Consider the following 22,504-nt stretch of genomic DNA (forward strand, 5'->3'; position numbering starts at 1 on the left):
TCGAAATTCAACTCACTCCAAAATCTGATTTACGTAATCAGGATTCCGGAACCATATTTTTGACACCATTGACTTTTGGGTCATTACAGCTTGTTATGGATAACCTGTATGATTTGTATGGAATTCGACAAGTTTAAAAAAGTGTTATGTACTGTGATGTTTAAGGATGGTGGTATGAATACATCTAGTATACATTTGACGAGTCCAAGTAATATTATGAGAAGTATGATCGTGCATGTGTGTCTCAAATGTATGCTAAGTGCTATGTTCTATTAAGAGTCTGTGTTTGTCTCAGCGATGTTTTCCAAAGGGGTCCGTCTAGACATTAAACACAAATTTTAAAAGGAAAAAGTACATGGCCATGACACCTCCTGAAAAGGAACTAAAGATGGTAATTACCTAAAGGGGGTTCTCTACTTGTCCAAGGACGATGATGGGCAAACCTCACATAATCTGAGTTTAGGCAAATTCTCATCTTAAACACGTCAAAAAAGAATAGCCCTTGTGGCAAATCATGAACGATTAGCCTATTTGGCGAATTTCGAAAAGAATAGCCTTTGTGGTAAATATCTGAAAGAATGGCTTGTGTGGCGAATTCTTGAACGAATAGCCCTTGTGGCAAGATTTTGGAAGAAAACGCCTTGGTGGGGGACTCTGAAAGGACAACCTTCGTGGCGAAGTTTGAAAGAGTGATCTCTAAAGCGGACTCTGAAAGGACATTCTTTGTGGCAAACTTGGAATAGGCTATTATGTGGCATATTATCATGAGGCTCTCAATGGCGTACTTAAAGGAAATATTCCTTGTATAATGTGTGTGTGTGTGTGTGCAGATCCGGATTCGATCAATCGAATCGGGTTGAGGGTGTTACAAATTTAACATAGACATATGCTAGAAAGATTAATTGATTTTAATAAGTATGTTTGCATCGGTTAACAAAAGACCAAGTTGCCATGGAATTATCTGTAACATCATAAACATTGTTTTAATAATTCTAAGTTAATGAATAAAATTAATCTGACACACATGTCAAATTGATTAAACTTGTTAAAGATTTGTTTTCACCTTATGTTTTAATTTAATTTAATTTGTTACTTAATTAATTTTTAGTATAGGTAATAGCTCACTTTCCTTAAAATATTTTTCAATTACCACCAATTTGCTTAAGTTTATATTTCATAAATATTTGTTTGTATAGTTCTTATGGAGACAATAACTCGATACATGTATCATTTTATTACTTGTTATGATTGTATATACTTATACATTTTCGTCATTCTACCTGCTAACTATTAAACTGCTAGCTGACCCACGAGCGTGCGAGATGCAACTGAAACTTTGGTGCATACACATTCTGTCTAGTTTGCGTGCTAGTCTTTTGTTTAGTTCCTTGTAGTTTCATTTAGTTAAGAATGAACTTGGAATATATATATAGAACATTAATATATATATATACACACTATCAGAGACAATATTAAACTAATATCGTTATTGCTTTTCCTTCACAGTTCTATCTGCAGTTGGGTTTTAGCTTATGAAACTACCTTGAACAATCAGATAGAGCCATTTTCTCTCAAGTTCAGTTCAACTATGAAAACTAAAAAATAAAACTAAAACAGATGACATAAAACATGAGATAGACAACATTACTTTTTTTTCTTTCAAGTATTTATTTAACCATTTTCAGTCATATCTGATAGCTCATTAGCCTTAATTTATACCATTACCAAGAAAACAAATGAAAAGTACAATATACTTTAAAAAACCAAAAGTCTATTTTTTTCCCGTAGCACCAATGACTTCATTGAAGATCTTCAATACATCTCTTCTAGTCGACAATTCAACATGCTGCATTTTCTTTTTATTAAAAATCAAGACAATTTTACAAATTGCAAGAGAAATATTGTCTGTTATGTTCCAGTACCTCTTTCAATCAATAGTTGCTTTACACAAGGCTGTCTTGCTACTTGTTATACTAGCTTTACGTTTATGATTATTGCAACCTCTGATAGATGAGTATGTTAACAAGTCAATACAAAGCATGCATAATTATATACGGATAGGGTGAGATTTATTAAATTTCATTAACTAAAGTTGCTAATTTTCAAGTTTGGAAAATCAATAACTTGCAATGACTTTTTAGATGGGATATAAGTATTTTTAGATTTAGATGTGTTAACAAGACAATAAAAAGCATGCATAATTTGATGGGAGCTCAAGTTATGATAGTTTTAGTGAAAACTACGCGAGTAGAATTTCTGTATGGGATTATTACGGAAATGACGAGTTCCAGGCTTTTAATTTGAGTTTGGGTTTGATTTTTAGGCTTAATTTTTATTATATATGAGTCCAATATTGTATTTATTAAGTTTTATTATTTATTTGTTCCGAGTTTTGGATATTTTTTTAAGTATTTTAAGTTGTTTACAAGTTTTATATTTCTTAATAAAACAAGAAAGTTTAGTTTAAAACTACTCATTGTTTAAATTAATGAGAGTTAAGGCTTGTTCATTGTTATTAGGCACACAATTGTTTTCATTAATAAAGTTTTTAACTTTGGGGGTTAATTTTTTTTTTGTGCAAGATTTGTTTCGATTTTCTTCAATGAGTCGTGGGTGTCGAAACCATTTTTAAATTTGAAAAATGGGGATCAACTTTTGAAAATAAAATGGGAGTTGCCACCGATCTTTTATTAAGGTGTGACCGGTTCACCGTTAAAAAATGAATTTGGTCCACGAAATTTCGAGAAAATAGATTCGAGAGTCGATTACGCACGAGGAAGGGTTAGCACCCTCGTACGCCCAAAATTGGTACCGAATTGATTGTTTGATGTCTTAATGTCAAAACTTTGAAAAGATTTTAAAATACGATCCTTTGATGAGAAAACTTGAATAAACTAAGTTGAATGATAAGACGCACTTATCTCGCAGAAATAAATTGCCACACTCAGTGAGTTAGGGTGCAACAATTCAATCTTCGAAATTAAATTCGTCCCCCTTTTTTAAGAAATTCATGTGTTTTAAGAAGGTTATTCGATTATTTAAGTCAATCGAGAAATTAAAATCCAGTAAATTAGGGTTCAATTTCTCGAAATTCCTAAACATCAAACATTGCCTTTATTTTAAAATCGAGATAACAAAATGTTGTATCCAGTAAGTTAGGATCCATCACTTTGAAGTCTCAAAAGCTTTATTTTAAAGTTGTATGGTTTTACCAAAATAAACGCTTGGCTATTCAAATTTGTCGAGAAGAATTGAAGCCCAGTAAGTTAGGGCACAATTCTCTCGAGAGCTATGAACACCAGGTCCTTTTGAAAATTATGAAATAAAAATGATTGTAATGCTCCAATAAAATACAATTTTTACAAATGAGACATGACAGAAGCAATATATAATGTAAAAAATAAATAACAACCCAAATATACACTAACAAGTGGCAAACAAATAGTAGGTAAATGCAAATAACCATAATGATTTTAATTATATTATACAAACATCGATGTCAATGCTCAAAAACTAAATAAATTTATCATAAATTCAAAAGATACATTAAGATAATAAAAAACAATATATCCTATGTATGAAAGCTTTCAAATAAATTACATATATGATCTTCAAAATAGACACAAAATATAATAAAACATTAAATAATTGGTATTTGAAATAAATTGGAAATAAATTTGAAATAGACAATATACATTTATTAGTTTGATATATAAATAATGCATATAATAATATAATAATAATGATATATATATATATATATATATATATATATATACTAGTAAAAATAGAATAGGAAAGTATATTATTGCATTTTAAAAAAAGCATAATTATATATAAATAAAACCGATTTAAAAGACATATATAAAAAAATTTAAAGCTAATAATCATAATGAAATCAAAATATTAATATATACTTAAGAAAAGAATAATTTCATGAGTTATATATATTTATAAATAATAGTATTATAAAAAACAAAAAAATATTATGTAAGTATTTATTATATAGGAATATATAAAAGATAATTTTACAAAATAAAACATCAAAAGCTTGTTTAAATTTCCATAAAGTATATAAAATAATCAATGATGAGGTAAATAATAATATGTTAAATTTAAAACAAAAATATATAGTAGGCTTAAAACATTAATGTATGATGAATTTAAATAATGCTAATAATGATTTAAAATAATAATATATCATATCTTAAAAACACACTAATAATAAAATTAAAAATAATATCAAATTTAAACATTAAAATAATATAAGTTTTTAGAAATAAATATGTCAAACTAAGAATTAAATAGAATTAGAATTAAAAAAAAAAACTAAATTTCTAGTAGAATTAAAAAAACGAGCTAGATTGATAATTGATTCAAAACTGAGGGATCAAAACAGAAATTAAACGCAAATGCTAAGATGCTCCAATCCGATCAGCGAAAATGGCGGCGTTTAGATATGGATCTAAATGAAATTAAAATAAAAATGCAATAACAATTTAAAAGAATTGAAAGGAAACTGAATCAAAATGAAAGCCAATGTAGAGGGATTCAATGCGCAAATTTCCCCTTAATTTCAAAAGGCTCAGATCCTCCCCGAATCAAGTCGGATCATCGGGTCAAGGCACCAAACGGTGCCGTTTTTTTTTGAAACATTTTAAAGCGTAAAAAACATAAATCTAAAGATTTTCGTTCAAAACGCAGAAGAAAGTGGGAGCGCCGCTTTTGGTTTTTCATCTACTATCGCAACTCAACCCCTTAGATCCCTATCTGCTCCGATTGTAACGAGAGAAACAGGGATCCGACCGTCGCACTCTGAAGGTAAACTCTCATCCTTAAGCCTATCTTTTTCTTTGTTTAGTGTATTCGTAAAGAAGCAAAAAGAGAAAGAAAACAGTAAAGAAAAACGAAAAAGAAAAAAAAATCAATATACCTCTTAAATCTGCTCTTTTTCTCTTTTTCTTTTAATCTTTTTTATTCCATATCTCTCTCTGTAAAAAAGGAAAGATCAAGTACATCCATGGGGGTTTTTATAACCCAAAAATAAAAGAAATATAAAAAAGAATACAAATTTCTTTTTTCTTTCTGTTTTTTTTTTTTATGCTTTTCTCTTGCTGTTTGTTTGTGTGTTGCGCAAGAACTGCCGTACGGAGGTGGTGGCGTGGCGCGCGAAGAGAGGAAGACCGAAGGCGCTGGAGGCTGTGCGGCGCGATAGGCTAGCTAGGGTTTCTGTTTGTGATTATTTTTGTTTTGGGCTTCAATGTAATTGGGCCGAGGTATTTGGGTCATTGTTTGTATAACTGGACGTTTGGACTTTAGTTATATATATATTTTATTTGGGTTTTAATATCTATATCGAGCTGGGCAAATTTGGGTCATTACAGTGGGAATTAATTTTTCATCCTTCAATTTGTAAAGGATTATTTCTTGGATAGTTGATTAGAGACTTTGATTGAGTTTGTTGAGATATGATGGAAATGATGGATAAATATATAAGGGTTCAATTGGACTCTTCTATATTTATCCATCATATCCATCGATTTACTCGTTCCATCTTTCATTTTTTTCTAATTTTGTTGATTTATTTATTATTTTCTTCAGTTTTTGTTCATAAGTTTCTTATTTTAGTTATTTTTGTTTTTGTTGTTTTTCTAAATAAAATTGTCTTGTAATTCATAACACAGCTATAGGAGAAACCTTCCTGGTCATTACTAATCATGCATCTAGCAAGTTTGTGGCTTGAATCTTATTATTCCACTAAATTTAACGCATCGTTAAAAGTAATTTTGAATAATATTATTCTGAGAACTGATTCTGTTTTTTTGCATAAACGGAAAATAATGCTAACTCAAAACACATTATTCGATACAAACATATATGTTTTCAAATTGAACAAAAGATACACGATACTTTGTTTTCAAACTCGGATGTGAACTGGCTTAGCGGCCAATTTGAAGGCTTGATGTGGTTATGGAAGGCTCACTAGAACTGACAGATGCAGTGGGAACGTAAACAGGAGTTGGCATTATCCTTGGAAGTTCTGGCAGATCGGTCTCAAAATTCAGGACTTGAATAGCTTGCCTTATTGAAGGCCTCAGACTACTGTCAGGGTGCGCACACCATAATCCAACGATCATCAAACACTCCACCTGGTCCCTGTCAAACTCTGTATTAAGTCTCTCATCAATTGCCGACAGATGCTCTCCGATTTCATACAGATGCCAAATCCAGTGAACCAAACTCGTTTCAGAACCTTGTTTTAAAGGATTAATTGCCTTTCGGCCAGTGGCAATTTCTAAGGCAACCACTCCAAAGCTAAATACATCGGATTCTTTACTAGCTCTACCTGTGCTTATGTATTCAGGTGCCATGTAACCTAATGTTCCAACCAACCTGGTTGTTTGCCAGCCTAGGTCATGGTCCATAAGCCGAGCCAACCCGAAGTCCCCGAGCTTGACATTAAAGCTTAAATCCAGCATTACATTGCTTGATTTTATATCACGGTGCACCACGCATTGCTCCCACTCTTCATGGAGATAGAGCATTGCAGAGGCCAAACCCTGAGCAATTTTGTACCTTGAAGTCCAAGTAAGAAGCGTTTTCTTGTCAAAGAGATGAGAATCAAGGCTACCGTTCGGCATGAACTCGTACACGAGTAGAAATTCACCTTTATCATGGCACCAACCCACAAGTTGAACAAGATACCGATGCCTTAACTGGCTAATGATCTTCACCTCGGTTATGTACTCCCTTTTTCCTTGCCTGGAACCTCTTGATATCTTCTTGACAGCAACCGCCATATCTAAATCTGCTAAGTAACCCCTGTAAACAGCACCGAATCCACCTTCACCCAACTTCCTCTCATTGGAGAAGTTGTTGGTTGCTGAAACAAGTTCTTCAAATGTGAACCTTCTTGGTCCGGCTCCTCTTTCGAAGTCATCAGTAATTGATGCTACTTTCAATGCCACTCTTCTATTCCTTTCCAGTATCTGTTTCCGTCTCCACAAAATCATAAATGTTATCAGGATTCCAGCTAGCAAGACAGCCGCTGAAACCGAAGTGGCAATTATAATTCTAGTCTTTTTCGCATTCTTTCCACTTGTCTCTTTTATATCCAAACTTGAACTGAATTCCCATGAATGCAGTGTGTGTCGTTCTGAATACATACCTGTAGCAGCTGAAAAACCAACCATAACCCACTCTGGCAAAACCTCCATCAGATTAATTTGATAAGAGAGACTAGATTTCTCTTTCGGATTGTTGGTCTTTTTGTAGCTCCAGGACACACTCAAATTCTTAGAGGTGGCATTGTAAGTAATCAGTACATCCGCAGGATGTCCACTGTGAAAGCTAGCATTCCAAGGTGTATAGACAGCTGAAGCAATGGAGTTCTTGTTTATCCCCACATGCTGAACTGGAGGATCCCATTCAGGGTTTGGAAAAGTATCAAATTCCACAAGAACTATTTGGTTCGTAGATGAATCAGAGGTTGTAGTATTAAACAGGCCTAAAAAGCCACCAGCTGAGTTTGGTGGGATTTGGGATCCAGCAGGAGCAAGGAAGAATGCAACCCCATGGCCAGAATTTGATGAACCCTGGGTGTCAATGGTGACTGTGAAACGGGAGGTGAAGTCGGACATCTTCCCAGTGTTAGAGTCCCAAAGCCTCACCATCTCACCATATGTGGCCCAACCAACACGACAAAGATAATTGAGCTTGTTAAATTCAATCTCTCCAACTGAAGCTGTTGCATCTCCCTGATAGAAAATGTCATTTGCATTAGGGTCGAACCGAGGAATGTGAAAGTTGATTGAACTGGCTAATGGAACAAGCAAGAACCAATAAAAAAAGGGTAAAACAAGTATGTGATAAAAGGATCTCGGCATGTTAGTATGTCGAGGGCATTCAGCAGTGCTACTCCTGAAACTGGCAAGCTTGTTTATCAATGATAATTATAGGATTACCTTACATCTTTTTTTTTTTTTGAAATTACCTTACATCTTGATTCTCAAGGCTCGGGTCAACTACATAACTTAGAGCAGACAAGGATAATCATTTCCCATAAAAATATAAAAATAATTGCACGTTTTCTGCCGGCAAAGAAGGTCAACCTTAAATTGAAGTAACAACGCCAACGACCAGTTAGTGAGTTTAGTCTGCAACAAGCCATGTTTAAGTTGGAATCTATATAATAAAAGTGAGCTTCTATATATAAACTATATCGACTTAAACCTTCTGATTTGAGTTCTTTTTTTCTAAGACAGTTGAGGAGTAGAAGAAAAATATATGGTCGATCTTAGGTAGCTGGCATCTGGATTGAAGACGAAATTCTTACATTGTCTTTTAATGAGATTGAACTCAATGAGTGTCAATTAAAGACTTTGAACATAAATTTTTTATCATTATACTTGTTGTTCAATTGACTTATATTTTTTTTTTCTAATTAAGAAAGAAAAGGGGCTTGCCAACTAAGCATTAGCTTGGATAATTGAATACTTATTAGAGTTTACGATTTCAAGTTGATAAACTAAGACAATATTCAGGTTTAGATTAATGTTATTCCTAGTTTAAACATGAAATCTCTATCGGCTTAGTTTTTGGAAGAATTATTTTAAATAAAGTCAAAACAGCAATGATTCAGGTTCACCACTAAATCATTAGAATAGTCCCAACTCTTCACCATAATGAAACTTGTTAAGTCCCTCTCTCCCCAATCTATAAAGAAATTCAAAACTAATTTGCAAATGAAACACCAGGACAGAACAGCTTCAATGGAATCTATAATCTGTCAATGTATTGCACAAATAAAAGACATCTGAATGTATCTCCCTTTTGTCCAATGATAAAGATCAACCAATTGACTTTCATTACATGGAGAATCCTAGTAATAATATATTGGTCTTGGTACACCCAACCCTCCAGTTCAAATTGCCTATGTTTCAATCTTGCTGCCATGCCTTCATTGCGTAATTTAAAAAAAGTAGAACCTAAAATTTCTTAAGCCTCCATTTTACGTGGGAGTGGTTCAAAACTAGGCAACAAGTCAACTACAGGGAACCATCTTAGAAGGCATGATTATAAACGCTTACTCGACCTGGAAATTAAAATATCGAGTCATCAATTCATTAATAACAATATGAAAGGGAAATCGAGTCATCCACATATACTTATTTCCCAAGGTATTTTAAAGTCAAAAGTCTCATGCTTATGACAAACAAGGATTTATATTTTTTTAACATAATTTTATACCAACATAAAAAATTTATTATAAAAAGTATCTGTCAATAATTTATGTGTTAAATAAAATAATATAAACTTATTATATATGTCCAAAAGGATAATAACCTTAAACCAAGATAAGAGTAGGGCATTGAAACCAAAGTTTTTTTCCAGTCTTTGCTGCCAAGGAAACACTTTTTAAGGTTCAATTTCCTGTATAATATAAATATCTTCATTTCTAGATTTGACTTTAATCATAACTTTATAGGGTAAGACAGCTACTATGTAATATTTTAGTAATATTGATGAATATATTAATTTTTGTAACTGTAACTTTACCTTGATAAGCAAGGAAAGAGAAGGTTAATTCAAAGAATAAACCCAACTTATTTGTCATATTTGATTCAACTCAGGTATATGTATGCAAATTAGAAGTTAGAATTGAGTGGATCTACTTGATTTTGGATCATATTAATAGATCAATTTAACATAAATTTATAATTTTCGATTATTTCAACTTCAGATCATTTTTAGTTTGAGTCGTTCAAGTTTGACAATTGAATTTTTCAAGTTGAGTCATCACGAATCGTTTCAAGTTATTTTTTATGGTCATTTCAAGTAACCTTTTTTAATAATTTTGTATTCAAATAAGATCGTGCTTGAGTCATTTCGAGGCTGTCTAAATGGTGATCAGCTTTTTTTCATTCTCTTGCCTTAGAACTCAATATATGAACCAAAATTTATCTGTGACCAGCAAAGGTATTCAAGACAAACATGTTAATCTATCTTTATGACAGAACGAAAAGGGTTAAGCTACACTTGGATGGAACTAAATTCTTCTCAGTAACAATACAAGTGTTTATACATCAAAATTAAATGTCAAGACTAAAAAGAAAAGGAAAATGAAACTAGAAGCACATCCAGATGAAGGCAAATCATGTTTAACGCCCCAAATTCATGCTTGAATATGTTACTGAAGGCTCGGAGGAGGAGGAGACTGATGGTAAAGATACTTGATATGTAGGAACAGGCATCTTGACTGGAAGATTTGGCAACGGTGACTCCAAATAAAGAACTTGAATTGCTTGCCTGATTGATGGCCTTGAATTACAGTCTGGGTGAGCACACCACAGTCCAACAATCATCAAAGACTCCCCTTGTTTCTCATCAAATTCCTTGCCCAACTTGTCGTCAATAGCCAAAATTAGCTCTCCTGTCCCATAAAGACCCCAAATCCACTCAACCAATCCCATGTCAGATTTTCTTCCAGGATCAACAGATTTCCTTCCAGTTGCAATTTCTAAAAGGACTACCCCAAAGCTATAAACATCCGACTCCTTACTAGCCCTACCTGTGCTTATGTACTCTGGAGCCAAGTAGCCTAAAGTTCCAGCCAATCCAGTTGTTTTAGGACCTAGCTCATGGTCCATGAGTTTAGCCAATCCGAAGTCACCAAGCTTGACATTGAAACTAGAATCAAGCATTACATTGCTTGACTTAATGTCTCGATGCACCACACACTGCTCCCACTCTTCATGAAGATAGAGAAGTGCAGATGCCAATCCAAGCGATATTCTGTACCTCACAGACCATGTCAGTGCACTTCTCCTACCAAAGAGGTGGGAATCAAGGCTGCCATTTGGCATGAATTCATAGACAAGTATGAAATCATTTTTATCATGGCACCAACCAATTAGTTGCACCAGATTCCTGTGTCTCAATTGGCTAATCACCTTCACTTCAGTTACATACTCTTTTCTCCCTTGTTTGGACCAACTTGAAATCCTTTTAACAGCAACCTCCACATCCAAATCATTCAGGTAACCCCTATAAACTGCACCAAAGCCTCCCTCACCCAATTTTCTTTGCTCCGAGAAGTTATTGGTAGCTGAGGCAAGATCAGTATAAGAAAACCTTCTTGGTCCAGCTCCTCTTTCAAGATCATCATTCATTGATGTCAAGTTTGTTGTTTCTGGTGTTCTTTTCGCATGCTTCTTCCTCCACCAAATGATAAAAGCTATAATTGTCCCAGCTATCAGAACACCCACAGGAACTACAATACCCAGAATTATTCTAACATTTCTTGCTTTGTTGCCGCTTGTATCCTCTGCCACAGTTAAACTTGAACCGAATTCCCAATTTTGGAGTGTATGCCTCTCTACGTACTGACCTGTAGCAGCAGAAAATCCGACCATGACCCACTCTGGTAAAACCGTCATCAGATCGATTTGATATGAAAGACTAGAATTCTCTCGAGGATTATTGGTCTTTTGATAGCTCCAAGAGACACTTAAGTTCTTAGTAGTAGCGTTGTAGTTAATGACTACATCTGCCGTATCTTCACTATGAAAGCTAGCATTCCATCTGGTATAATTTGCTGAAGAAATTGAGTTTTCGTTAATCCCAACATGACTACCAATACCAGTTGGATCCCATTCAGGATTTTCAAACGTGTCGAACTCAACGAGAACGATTTGGTTCTGAGATGAATCACTGGTTGTTGTATTAAATAATCCCAAAAAGCCACCAGCTGAATTTGGTGGGATTTGAGAGCCAACAGGAGCGAGAAAGAAGACAAGTCCATGACCATAATCTGAACTTTGAATAGAAATGTCAAAGGAGAAGCGCGTACTGAAGTCGGTGAGCCTTCCTGTTCTTGAGTCCCAAATTGGCACCTTCTCGGCATATGTTGCCCATCCAACTCGGTTTATATAATTGATAAGGTTAAACTCAATGGCTCCAACGGAAGGTTTTGCATCACCTTGATAGAGAATGTTGTTTGCATTTGAATCAAAGCGAGATATTTGGAAATTTAGTGAATTGACAAAGGGGAGAGTGAAAAGAAATGGAATCAGAAGCGATGATTGAAGCAAGTTGATGAGCCCAATCGCCATGGAAATAGAGAAGCAAGGAGAGATATTGCAGTCAGACAGCATATAAAAGAGAAGTTGAACCAATAGAATCCGCAAATGAAGTAAATAAAAAATAGTTAACTTGATGCTGAAGTTTCAATGACCAGCTTTATTTTATGCATGAAGGAAGCTTCAATAGACGTCTTCCTGAATCATAAATATATATAGAAAAGTTGAATTTGTGAACCTATTAGAATGGCATATAAATAAGCCTATTATAATATATCTCTCTCTTCCAAAGGAAAAGTTGAATTTAAGGAAAACTGTGTCTTACAAAATCATAGTCATTTTTTGACTGAGGATTTTATTCAGCAACAAAATTTTCTAATAATCTTCCTGCATTAAATCAAATAAAATTTTATGAGATTAACAAGGATACTTTGGTAATGAAATCTCAGTTGATGATATAAGGATATGTTGTGTGAAAAATGGTACAAGGATATTTGCTGACTCAGGGATGAAGAGATCACCCTTTTTAATAGCCATCCCACCTCTTCTCCATTACTGCTGCAATCCTGAAACATGGCGGCGATTCAATGGCTTTTGTTTAGAAGTAACTCGAACTTTTTGATTAATTACGAAAATAACCCTATTTAAAAAAATTTTATATAATTTTTTAAGTTTATTGTTCTTTAAAAAATTAAAAAAAATAGATTATTTTTTTATTCTTATATTTTGAAGGGTTATTTATATATAGATTAAAATTTTGGAAATCATTTAATTTGGTGCCCCTATTATCTCAGGGTGCCCCTATTATCTCAGGCTGTACCCTTTTTTCAGCCAATCTAAAAAGGATAATTGATGGCGGGTGGTGCCGTCATTGGAATGGCAGCATCGACGTGCACTGTAAGAAATTAATCATTTTTATAAAAAAAATTGTACTTGGGTCATTTATGTAATTAATCAATTCTTTTAGGTCAATTTCGGAAAAAAAACCTGATTGCATTTTGGATTGAAGGGATGGACTTGGAGAGATACAAGCAATGTTTAATAAACAAGTTTATTAATGAACTTCCTATATAGCTTCCGTTCCCGCATAAAGTTCTTGTCTTGGTAATTCAAATGTGGGAGAAGGTTTTTTACTAATGAATCGATATTCAAAATCATTCCATTCTGAATCCCTTTCTCGAGCAAAGCATTGGATTTCTAAATTCTCATAGGGACCACTCGAAATTCCTTCGAGGGCCTATTTAATTATTTTTATAGATTTCATCATTTCACTGATTCGGACTAAATAATGAGCTAATGAATCTCTTTCTTTTTGCCACTGGATCCTAATCAAATTCATCATAACACTCATAATAATCAACTTTCTGAAGATTCCATTTGATTCCAAATGCTCGTAGCATTGGGCCGAATAAACCCCCAAATTATTGCTTGTTCTCCACCAATAACGCATATCCCTTCAACTCATTCTAAAAAATATATATAGGATTTCGTATAATAAATTTTTGCTATTCAACAATTCCTGTTAAAAAATAATCATAAAAATCTAAACATTTATCTATCCAGCCGTAAGGTAAATCGGCCGCCACTTCACCGATACGAAAATAATTATGCATCATTCTCATATCGGTGACAGCTTCGAATAGATCATATACTAATTCTCTTTCTCTGAAAATATAGAAAAAGGAGGTTTGTGCACCAATATCTATCATAAAAGGTCTAAGTCATACTAGATAAGGGAGGGGTTTGTAGATGCTGTTAATCTAAAAAGAAAAAATGGTAGGTTTACAAGAGTGTCAAAGATTTGAACATCAAGCAGGGAATGATAATAGAAACTATGTTACAATATTTGTGCATAATATTCGTAAGAGATTACATTGTGTTGAAATATTTGAAGTTGCTGCAATGTGTCAAGGGAAGTTTTCACTCTTCCCTTGTCTATACAAAACAATAACTTGTCATATATGAAAGACTGGCCCATTAATGAAGATCAATTTACTTAGAGAAATTTGTTTAAAAGATTTGATCGGATCAAGCATATTAAGTTTCTTGGATCGGGAAAATTAGATCAAATCTAAATGTTGAAAACTTATCTATCAACCATCCATTTTACTTTGGTTGTTAATATTATATTGTATTTGTTATTTCAATTGTTGTTTAGAAAGAAATATTGATGAATATATTAATTTTTTGTAACTATAACTTTACCTTAATAAGCAAAGTAAGGGGTAGGTTAAAGGTTAATTCAAAGAATAAACTGAACCTATTGCCATATTTTGAATCAACTAAGGTATATATATGCAAATTAGAAGTTAGAATTGAGTGGATCTAGTTGATTTTGGATCAGATTAATAGATCAATTTAACATGGGTTTAAATTTTTTATTATTTCAGCTTTAGATTGTTTTAAATTTGGATCATTTTGAATTTGAGACATTCAAGTTTGGTAGTTGAATTTTCCAAGTCAAGTCATCTCGGGTCGTTTCAAATTATTTTTTCTGCTAATTTCAAATTACTTGTTTTTTTTATCATTTCAAGTTTAAGTTAATTCATTTTTGAGTGATTTCGAGTTCAAATTTACATTACACAGGCTGTCTAACTTGGTGATCACTTTTTTCATTTTCCTGCCTTACAACTCAATATATAAACCAAAATTTAACTGTAACCAGCAAAGACATTCAAGCCAAACATTTTAATCTATCTTTATGCCAGAAGGAAAAGGGTTAAGCTACACTTGGATGGAACTAAATTCTTCTCAGTAACTATACAAGTGGTGTTTATACATCAACATGAAATGTCAAAACTAAAAAGAAAAGGAAAATGAAATTAGAAGCACATCCAGATGAAGGCAAATCATGTTTAACGCCCCAAATCCATGCTTGAATATGTTACTGAAGGCTCAGAGGAGGAGACTGATGATAAAGATACTTGATATGTAGGAACAGGCATCTTGACAGGAAGATTTGGCAACGGTGATTCCAAACAAAGAACATGAATTGCTTGCCTGATTGATGGCCTTGAATTATAATCGGGGTGAGCACACCACAGTCCAACAATCATCAAAGACTCCACTTGTTTCTCATCAAATTCCTTGCCCAACTTATCGTCAACAGCCAAAATTAGCTCTCCTGTTCCATAAAGACCCCAAATCCACTCAACCAATCCCATGTCAGATTTTCTTCCAGGGCCAACAGATTTCCTTCCAGTTGCAATTTCTAAAAGGACTACCCCAAAGCTATAAACATCTGACTCCTTACTAGCCCTACCTGTACATATGTACTCTGGAGCCAAGTAGCCTATAGTTCCAGCCAATCCAGTTGTTTTAGGACCTTGCTCATGGTCCATGAGTTTGGCCAATCCGAAGTCACCAAGCTTGACATTGAAACTGGAATCAAGCATTACATTGCTTGATTTAATGTCTCGATGCACCACACACTGCTCCCACTCTTCATGAAGATATAGAAGTGCAGATGCCAAGCCAAGCGATATTCTGTACCTCACAGACCATGTCAGTGGACTTCTCCTACCAAAGAGGTGGGAATCAAGGCTGCCATTTGGCATGAATTCATAGACAAGTATGAAATCATTTTTATCATGGCACCAACCAATTAGTTGCACCAGATTCCTGTGTCTCAATTGGCTAATCACCTTCACTTCAGTTACATACTCTTTTCTCCCTTGTTTGGACCCACTTGAAATCCTTTTAACAGCAATCTCCACTTCCAAATCATTCAGGTAACCCCTATAAACTGCACCAAAGCCTCCCTCACCCAACTTTCTTTGCTCCGAGAAGTTATTGGTAGCAGAGGCAAGATCAGTATAAGAAAACCTTCTTGGTCCAGCTCCTCTTTCAAGATCATCATTCATTGATGTCAAGTTTGTTGTTTCTGGTGTTCTTTTCGCATGCTTCTTCCTCTTCCAAATTATAAAAGCTATAATTGTCCCAGCTATCAGAACACCCACAGGAACTACAATACTAACAACTATTCTAACATTTCTTGCTTTGTTGCCGCTTGTATCCTCTGCCACAGTTAAACTTGAACCGAATTCCCAATATTGGAGTGTATGCCTTTCTACGTACTGACCTGTAGCAGCAGAAAATCCGACCATGACCCACTCTGGTAAAACCGTCATCAGATCGATTTGATATGAAAGACTAGAATTCTCTCGAGGATTATTGGTCTTTTGATAGCTCCAAGAGACACTTAAGTTCTTAGTAGTATCGTTGTAGTTAATGACTACATCTGCCGTATCTCCACTATGAAAGCTAGCATTCCATCTGGTATAATTTGCTGAAGAAATTGAGTTTTCGTTTATCCCAACATGACTACCAATACCAGTTGGATCCCATTCAGGATTTTCAAACGTGTCGAACTCAACGAGAACAATTTGGTTCTGAGATGAATCGCTGGTTGTTGTGTTAAATAATCCCAAAAATCCACCAGCTGAATTTAGTGGGATTTGAGAACCAACAGGAGCGAGAAAGAAGACAAGTCCATGACCATAATCTGAACCTTGAATAGAAATGTTAAAGGAGAAGCGCGTACTGAAGTCGGTGAGCCTTCCTGTTCTTGAGTCCCAAATTGGCACCTTCTCAGCATATGTTGCCCGTCCAACTCGGTTTATATAATTGATAAGGTTAAATTCAATGGCTCCAACGGAAGGTTTTGCATCACCTTGATAGAGAATGTTGCTTGCATTTGAATCAAAGCGAGATATTTGGAAATTTAGTGAAGTGACAAAGGGGAGAGTGAAAAGAAATGGAATCAGAAGCGATGATTGAAGCAAGTTGATGAACCCAATCGCCATGGAAATAGAGAAGCAAGGAGAGATATTGCAGTCAGACAGCATATAAAAGAGAAGTTGAACCAATAGAATCCGCAAATGAAGTAAATAAAAAATAGTTAACTTGATGTTGAAGTTTCAATGACCAGCTTTATTTTATGGATGAAGGAAGCTTCAATAGACATTTTCATGAATCATAAATATATATAGAAAAGTTGAATTTGTGAACCTATTAGAGTGGCATATAAATAAACCTATTAGAATATATATATATATATATATATATATATATATCTTCCGAAGGAAAATTTGAATTTAGGAAAACTGTGTCTTACAAAATCATATTGACATTTTTTGACTGAGGATTTTATTTGAGATTAGCAAAGATACTTTCTGACTCAGGGGTGGTATCAGGATAAGTTGTGTGAAAAATGGTATAAAGACATTTTCTGACTCAGGGATGTTGTTGATGAACACCGATGAGATCACCATTTTTAATAGCCATCACACCATCTTCTCCATTACTGCTGCAATCACCATTTTTAATAGCCATCACACCTCTTCTCCATTACTGCTGCAATCCTGAAACAAGGTGCCGATTGCACCGCTTTTTTCTTAGTAGTAACTCAAATTTTTTGATTAATTACTAAACTTAAAAATCATATATGTAAATAATTCAATTTTTGCAGTCATCAGACACATCAGTGGCACTGGCCCCCAATCATCAGCCAATGTTTGCATTAAAATAATAATAATTTTTAGTGGTGCCACCAGATAAATTGGTGACATTGGACTGAAGTATAATTATATAAAACGTGTCATAACGTTGCCTACATAATAGTACAAGGGCCTAATAAGCAAAGCTAGACACGGAAGACCTAAATTAACGTAGAGTCACCACTAATCAATTAGGGTCAGGTTGGTTAGCCACCTATCATCTAAAAATCTAGAATTAATACTAAAGAAAAATCCTAAAAGTCTAGACTCGATCCCATCACCAAATTTCGGGTTCGAGAGTATGGTTACGTGTGGGGAAGGTTATAGCACCGCCACAATGCCTATCCGGGGATAGTCCTCTATAGGGTCTTAAGAGCTAGATTTTTTTTTATTTAAGCATATTAATATCTTAATCTACGCTAAAATCTTATAGAAATCTTAAATAAAAACTCTAAAAAATATCTCGATTTACTTGTAACTCGATTAAGATGTGATCACCAAACTTATCTAATTTGAAACTTAAATTAGATATTTTTACTTTAATGGGAATCCTAAAGAATACCTAAATAATTTTAGTAAAATACCTTCAATTCTAAAACTAATTCTATCTTACAATTCTAAAAAAAAATGAATTAAGAGAATTATTAAAATCCATCTACAACTTATTCGATCTTTTATTATTATTAATTTTAAAAGATTTAATTAATAACGTTAAACCTATCAAGATTTTACGAAAGTATCCTATGTCGGGTTTGGAATTTATCTTACTTTAAAATTCTTGATCTAAGGTTTAAATTCGTCAAAATCCTAAAATAATATGTCTTAAATAACATTTATTAACTTTCTTAAAAGTTTTTAAAATAAAATACTTAGAAAGACTTACTCATGATTTACAATTCACCTACAAAACTCTTTAATTTTAATCTCAAATAAAGTCCTGAAGAATATTTACATATTAATTTAAGATTCTAAAGAGGAATCCTATACGATATTAAAATTAGTTTAAAACCCTAAAAATATCTTACATGTTATTTAAAATTTTTCTAAGGTAAATGGTAGATAAGATCTTAAAGGCTAATCTAAATTCAAACGTAAAAACCTTATAGTTTCATTAAAATGTAACTCCTACTTAACTAATTTCATGTCAACAATTATAGGATAGAAAAACGACTCAAGTTCTCTCTTTTAAAACGAATAGTAATAAAATAGGAAAATTAATTAAATTGGCTAAAATTAATGAAAAGTTAAAACTCTTTCAAAAATGGAAATAATAAAAAGAAAACTTAAATAAATGAAATAAATAAGACATTGACATGATGGTGATAATAACAATAATACACCTTATTTATAATACAATAAAAGAATCAAAGTAACATAATTAAATAATATTAAAATGTATGGAAGGGGAGTGTGTTAAAAAAACTTAAATATAAATAGACATGAAAATAAATAAAGACAAAATAATAATAAATAAAAATTATACAAGTGTGAATAAATATAAAATATTAAAATAAAGTGCATAATTGACATTAAATATATAAGGTATAAATACAAATGAAATGGAAAATATAAGTGCAGATAATTTATTAAAGATGGAAACAAAATGAGATAACTTGATTTTGGGACTAAAAGACAAAAAATGTGGAAGACGGAGGACTGATGTAGTAATTAATTTACTTTTAATTTTGAAATTTCAGATTAAATCGAATGTTTGAATAAACAAATGGGTTACTGGTGTAAATAGGCCAGAGAATGAGGGCGGTGCTGAAAAAATGGAGTATTTTTTGTAAATTTAAAAAGCAAGGGGGTGGGAATAAATTACTCATTTTTGATACCTATAAATGAAAAAAACTATTCATTCTTTCATTTTAACCTCATTTTTTTCAAAACAAAAAAAATAAAAATAAAAACTGCTTCCTCTTTCTCTTCCTCCTTTTATGTTGGCCATGACTCCACCACCAGAAAGCCCAACAGCTATTCGGCCTCCGGTGGTGGAGCCACCGCGTACGGTGACCGAAAATTTTTTTGTCTTTTACAAAATCAAATTTTTCTTTAAAAAATCGCTACTTTCCTTAAAAATCAAAACTTTATATTGAAATGGTTGAAAAAAAAATCAAAACTTTATTTTAAAAATTTTAAACATTTCCTTTAAACTAAAAAATAGATTTTTATTTTAATAATCTAAACTTTCTATTTTTTAAAAAATGGTTGAAGGGGATATTTGCGCGCGAAGTCCCTCGCACTTTGAGCGCGTTTCATTTTAGCCCCGAGCCACTTTTTTACTTATTTGCGATTTTGACCTTGAATTTCAGTCCATTTTCAATACAGTCCATGGCCTATTTATGTTTTTTTTCTTCTTTTTTTTTTTTAAAAAAAACAACAAAATAGTTTTATTTAATATTCCATTTAATGTTATTTATTTATTTATTTTCAATTTTTTGGTCAAAATTACATTTATTTTATTTTTTATTTATTCATTATCATTTTATTTGGTTCGTCTATGTTATTTTGCCATTATCATTGTAATTTTATTTTATCATTTATTTATTTGTTATTTTCAAATATTTTCAAAATTTAGATTCATTGGAATTATGTTTATTGTTATTGTTTTATTGTTATTGTTACATTATTACTTGCATTATTATTATTTATGCATGTTAGCATTAAGATTTATTAGTATCAACGTTATAATATATTTTATGATGTATATTATGTTATAATTATTTTGAATTTATGTCGTATTATCGTTATTAGTCGTGTATGACCCTTTTTTGTTTTAAACAATTTCTCCTTCAACACAATCAAAATTACACGAATATTATCTTTATATATTTCATTAGTTCTTACACAAATTCAAAAGGAAATGTTTTCTAAATAAGGCAATATTTCGGGTTTGGAAATTTGAGAAAACGTGCCCTAACGTGCTGGGTTTCGATTTCTCGTTTAACCAAATAGCCAAATATCCTTTTAAAATTTCAAAGTATGGGTTTTGGAAACCATAAGGTGATCTTGGTTTCAAGGGTTTAAAGTATCGTATCCTAACGTGCTGGATGTGATATTCTTTCGGAACAAGAGAATCCTAAATTTTAGCCCATATTATTCGAAAATTTAAAGGATCGTATTTTTAATCTCTTTTAAAGTTTTCAATCTTCGACACTAAGACATTAATTAATCAACTGGGTACCAATTTTGGGCGTTACGAGGGTGTTAATCCTTCCTCGTATGTAACCGACTCCCGAACCTATTTTTCTGAATTTCGTGGACCACAATCATTGTTTTAATAAAATCAAATCGTTTATTAAAAAACCACTTTTCGAGGTGATCCGATCACACCTCATCAAAAAGGATTGGTGGCGACTCTCGTTTTCGTTTTCAAAATCCAAGTCGACCCCGTTTTACAAAAAAAATGGTTTCGACAGCTTGGCGACTCCGCTAGGGAAGTACCAAAATAAGAGAGTCAAGCCACGAGTTGATTATTTCTTGTCTTTTTGTCAAAATTCGAAAACTTGATTTAAATATACTATCCTTTCGTTGCATTTCATCCGTCTTTATTATGATATTCATCATTGTGGTTTATAATTGCTGTGTTAGTTGAAGTTTTGGCATCTTTTTGCACATTGCATTGCATGACCGTTGGTCACACCCTTTTAAGTGGGAGTGAGAAGCTACTCCTTTGTGAGGTTTTCACCTCCGTGCATGATAGTGAATCGCTTCGGGATACATCTGTACCTATGTCTTCGTGAGATTTTTATCTCCGTGCAGCCATAGGGAAATGTATTCCCCTGAACTAAACTCGGTCCATATGATCCTATAATGGGTGAGGATAGAGGAATCTGCTGGTTCTGGTACCCTTTACTCTAGAGTCGAACCGCTTGTAGTGAGCCCTAAGAACTTACCCTAGGTAGAACCACTCCAAACCCCTAGTAGTTACCTAAATAAGTGATTTATTATTTCTTGTTTGTATTGAATTTTATTGTTATACATGATACTGACTTGTTGTGTTTTGTTTTGGCTGCATGGCATTTCATTATAAAAGGTGTTGATTCACATTCGGTTACTAGATAGAAAGCTTATCATGGAAAATGAATTTCTTGATAAAGTGGAAAATAATACAGTTGTCCGAATATGGTCAGAAAGAACGTAACTCGAGAAAGGTGATAGTCTGACGAAGGGGTACACATCAGAATTATGGGACTTCACTTGTATTAGTGTAACTCAGAACAATCTCCAAGAGTTGAAAGAAATATAGGCCCAATGGGATGATGAAGTCAAACAGTTGTTTTACTGTAATTATGGCGATTTGCCCTATTTGCTCGACATCAAAGTGGATGAGCATTTATTTCGAGCTCTGGCCCAGTTTTGGAATTCTACTTATAGCTGTTTCACCTTTAGGAAGGTAAACATGGTGCCTACTGTGGATGAGTATACAACCTTACTTCGTTGTTCAAGGATCCAAGCGGATAAAGCTTATTCTAGAGCTGCCAATGTCCTAACTTTTGTAAAGAAGTTAATGAAAATCACTGGAACGAGCGAGCAATGGGTCACGGCACGGATCAAACAAAAAGGAGAAAGCAAATGTATCCCTTAGAAAAGTTTACGGGATCTGATTTTGGTACACCCTGATACAAGAAAAAAAGGTCGATGTTTTTGCTTTGACTATTTACGGGTTGATTATTTTCCCTAAAGCGTTAGGACATGTAGACACAGGAGTTATAGATTTGTATTTTCCCTAAAGATAGAACAGTTGGAGGAAGAAAAAAATGTATTTGAGATTGGATGTTGATGTTCAGAAGTTAGAAACTGAGAAATTAAGAAAAGGGAAGAATAAAGCTGAGGAAGATCTAGACAGCTTGAAGACAGATTATAAGAAGCTGCACCTATCAATGAAAACTGCCGGGTTGGGAAAAACTTCGAAGTAGTGGCATG

At 33.3% G+C, this 22,504-nt stretch overlaps 3 protein-coding genes, 1 long non-coding RNA gene and 1 pseudogene across 4 annotated transcripts; 1 reads left to right on the forward strand and 4 right to left on the reverse strand.

The window, feature by feature from the left end:
* The first annotated feature begins 4,514 nt into the window (after positions 1-4,514).
* On the forward strand, positions 4,515-5,456 carry LOC128034580 (uncharacterized). The gene is made up of 2 exons (XR_008190652.1): positions 4,515-4,821; positions 5,139-5,456. It is a non-coding gene; the product is annotated as an uncharacterized LOC128034580 (long non-coding RNA).
* Positions 5,457-5,560: 104 nt separating this feature from the next.
* Positions 5,561-7,942, reverse strand: LOC105804121 (L-type lectin-domain containing receptor kinase IX.1). Its single transcript, XM_012636614.2, has one exon. It carries the CDS (start codon positions 7,884-7,886, stop codon positions 5,940-5,942), a length of 1,947 nt encoding a protein of 648 aa, XP_012492068.1. The 5' UTR covers positions 7,887-7,942; the 3' UTR covers positions 5,561-5,939.
* Positions 7,943-9,981: 2,039 nt separating this feature from the next.
* On the reverse strand, positions 9,982-12,247 carry LOC105804120 (L-type lectin-domain containing receptor kinase IX.1). The gene has a single exon (XM_012636613.2). It carries the CDS (start codon positions 12,153-12,155, stop codon positions 10,161-10,163), a length of 1,995 nt encoding a protein of 664 aa, XP_012492067.2. The 5' UTR covers positions 12,156-12,247; the 3' UTR covers positions 9,982-10,160.
* An 899-nt stretch (positions 12,248-13,146) lies between these two features.
* On the reverse strand, positions 13,147-14,058 carry LOC128034793 (NAD(P)H-quinone oxidoreductase subunit H, chloroplastic-like; annotated as a pseudogene).
* Positions 14,059-14,753: 695 nt separating this feature from the next.
* LOC105801551 (L-type lectin-domain containing receptor kinase IX.1) lies at positions 14,754-16,937 on the reverse strand. The gene has a single exon (XM_012632802.2). The coding sequence runs from the start codon at positions 16,925-16,927 to the stop codon at positions 14,936-14,938; it is 1,992 nt and encodes a 663-aa protein (XP_012488256.1). The 5' UTR covers positions 16,928-16,937; the 3' UTR covers positions 14,754-14,935.
* Between the last annotated feature and the right edge of the window lie 5,567 nt (positions 16,938-22,504).

This window comes from Gossypium raimondii, chromosome 11, assembly GCF_025698545.1.
Source record: "Gossypium raimondii isolate GPD5lz chromosome 11, ASM2569854v1, whole genome shotgun sequence".
Lineage (NCBI taxonomy): Eukaryota > Viridiplantae > Streptophyta > Magnoliopsida > Malvales > Malvaceae > Gossypium > Gossypium raimondii.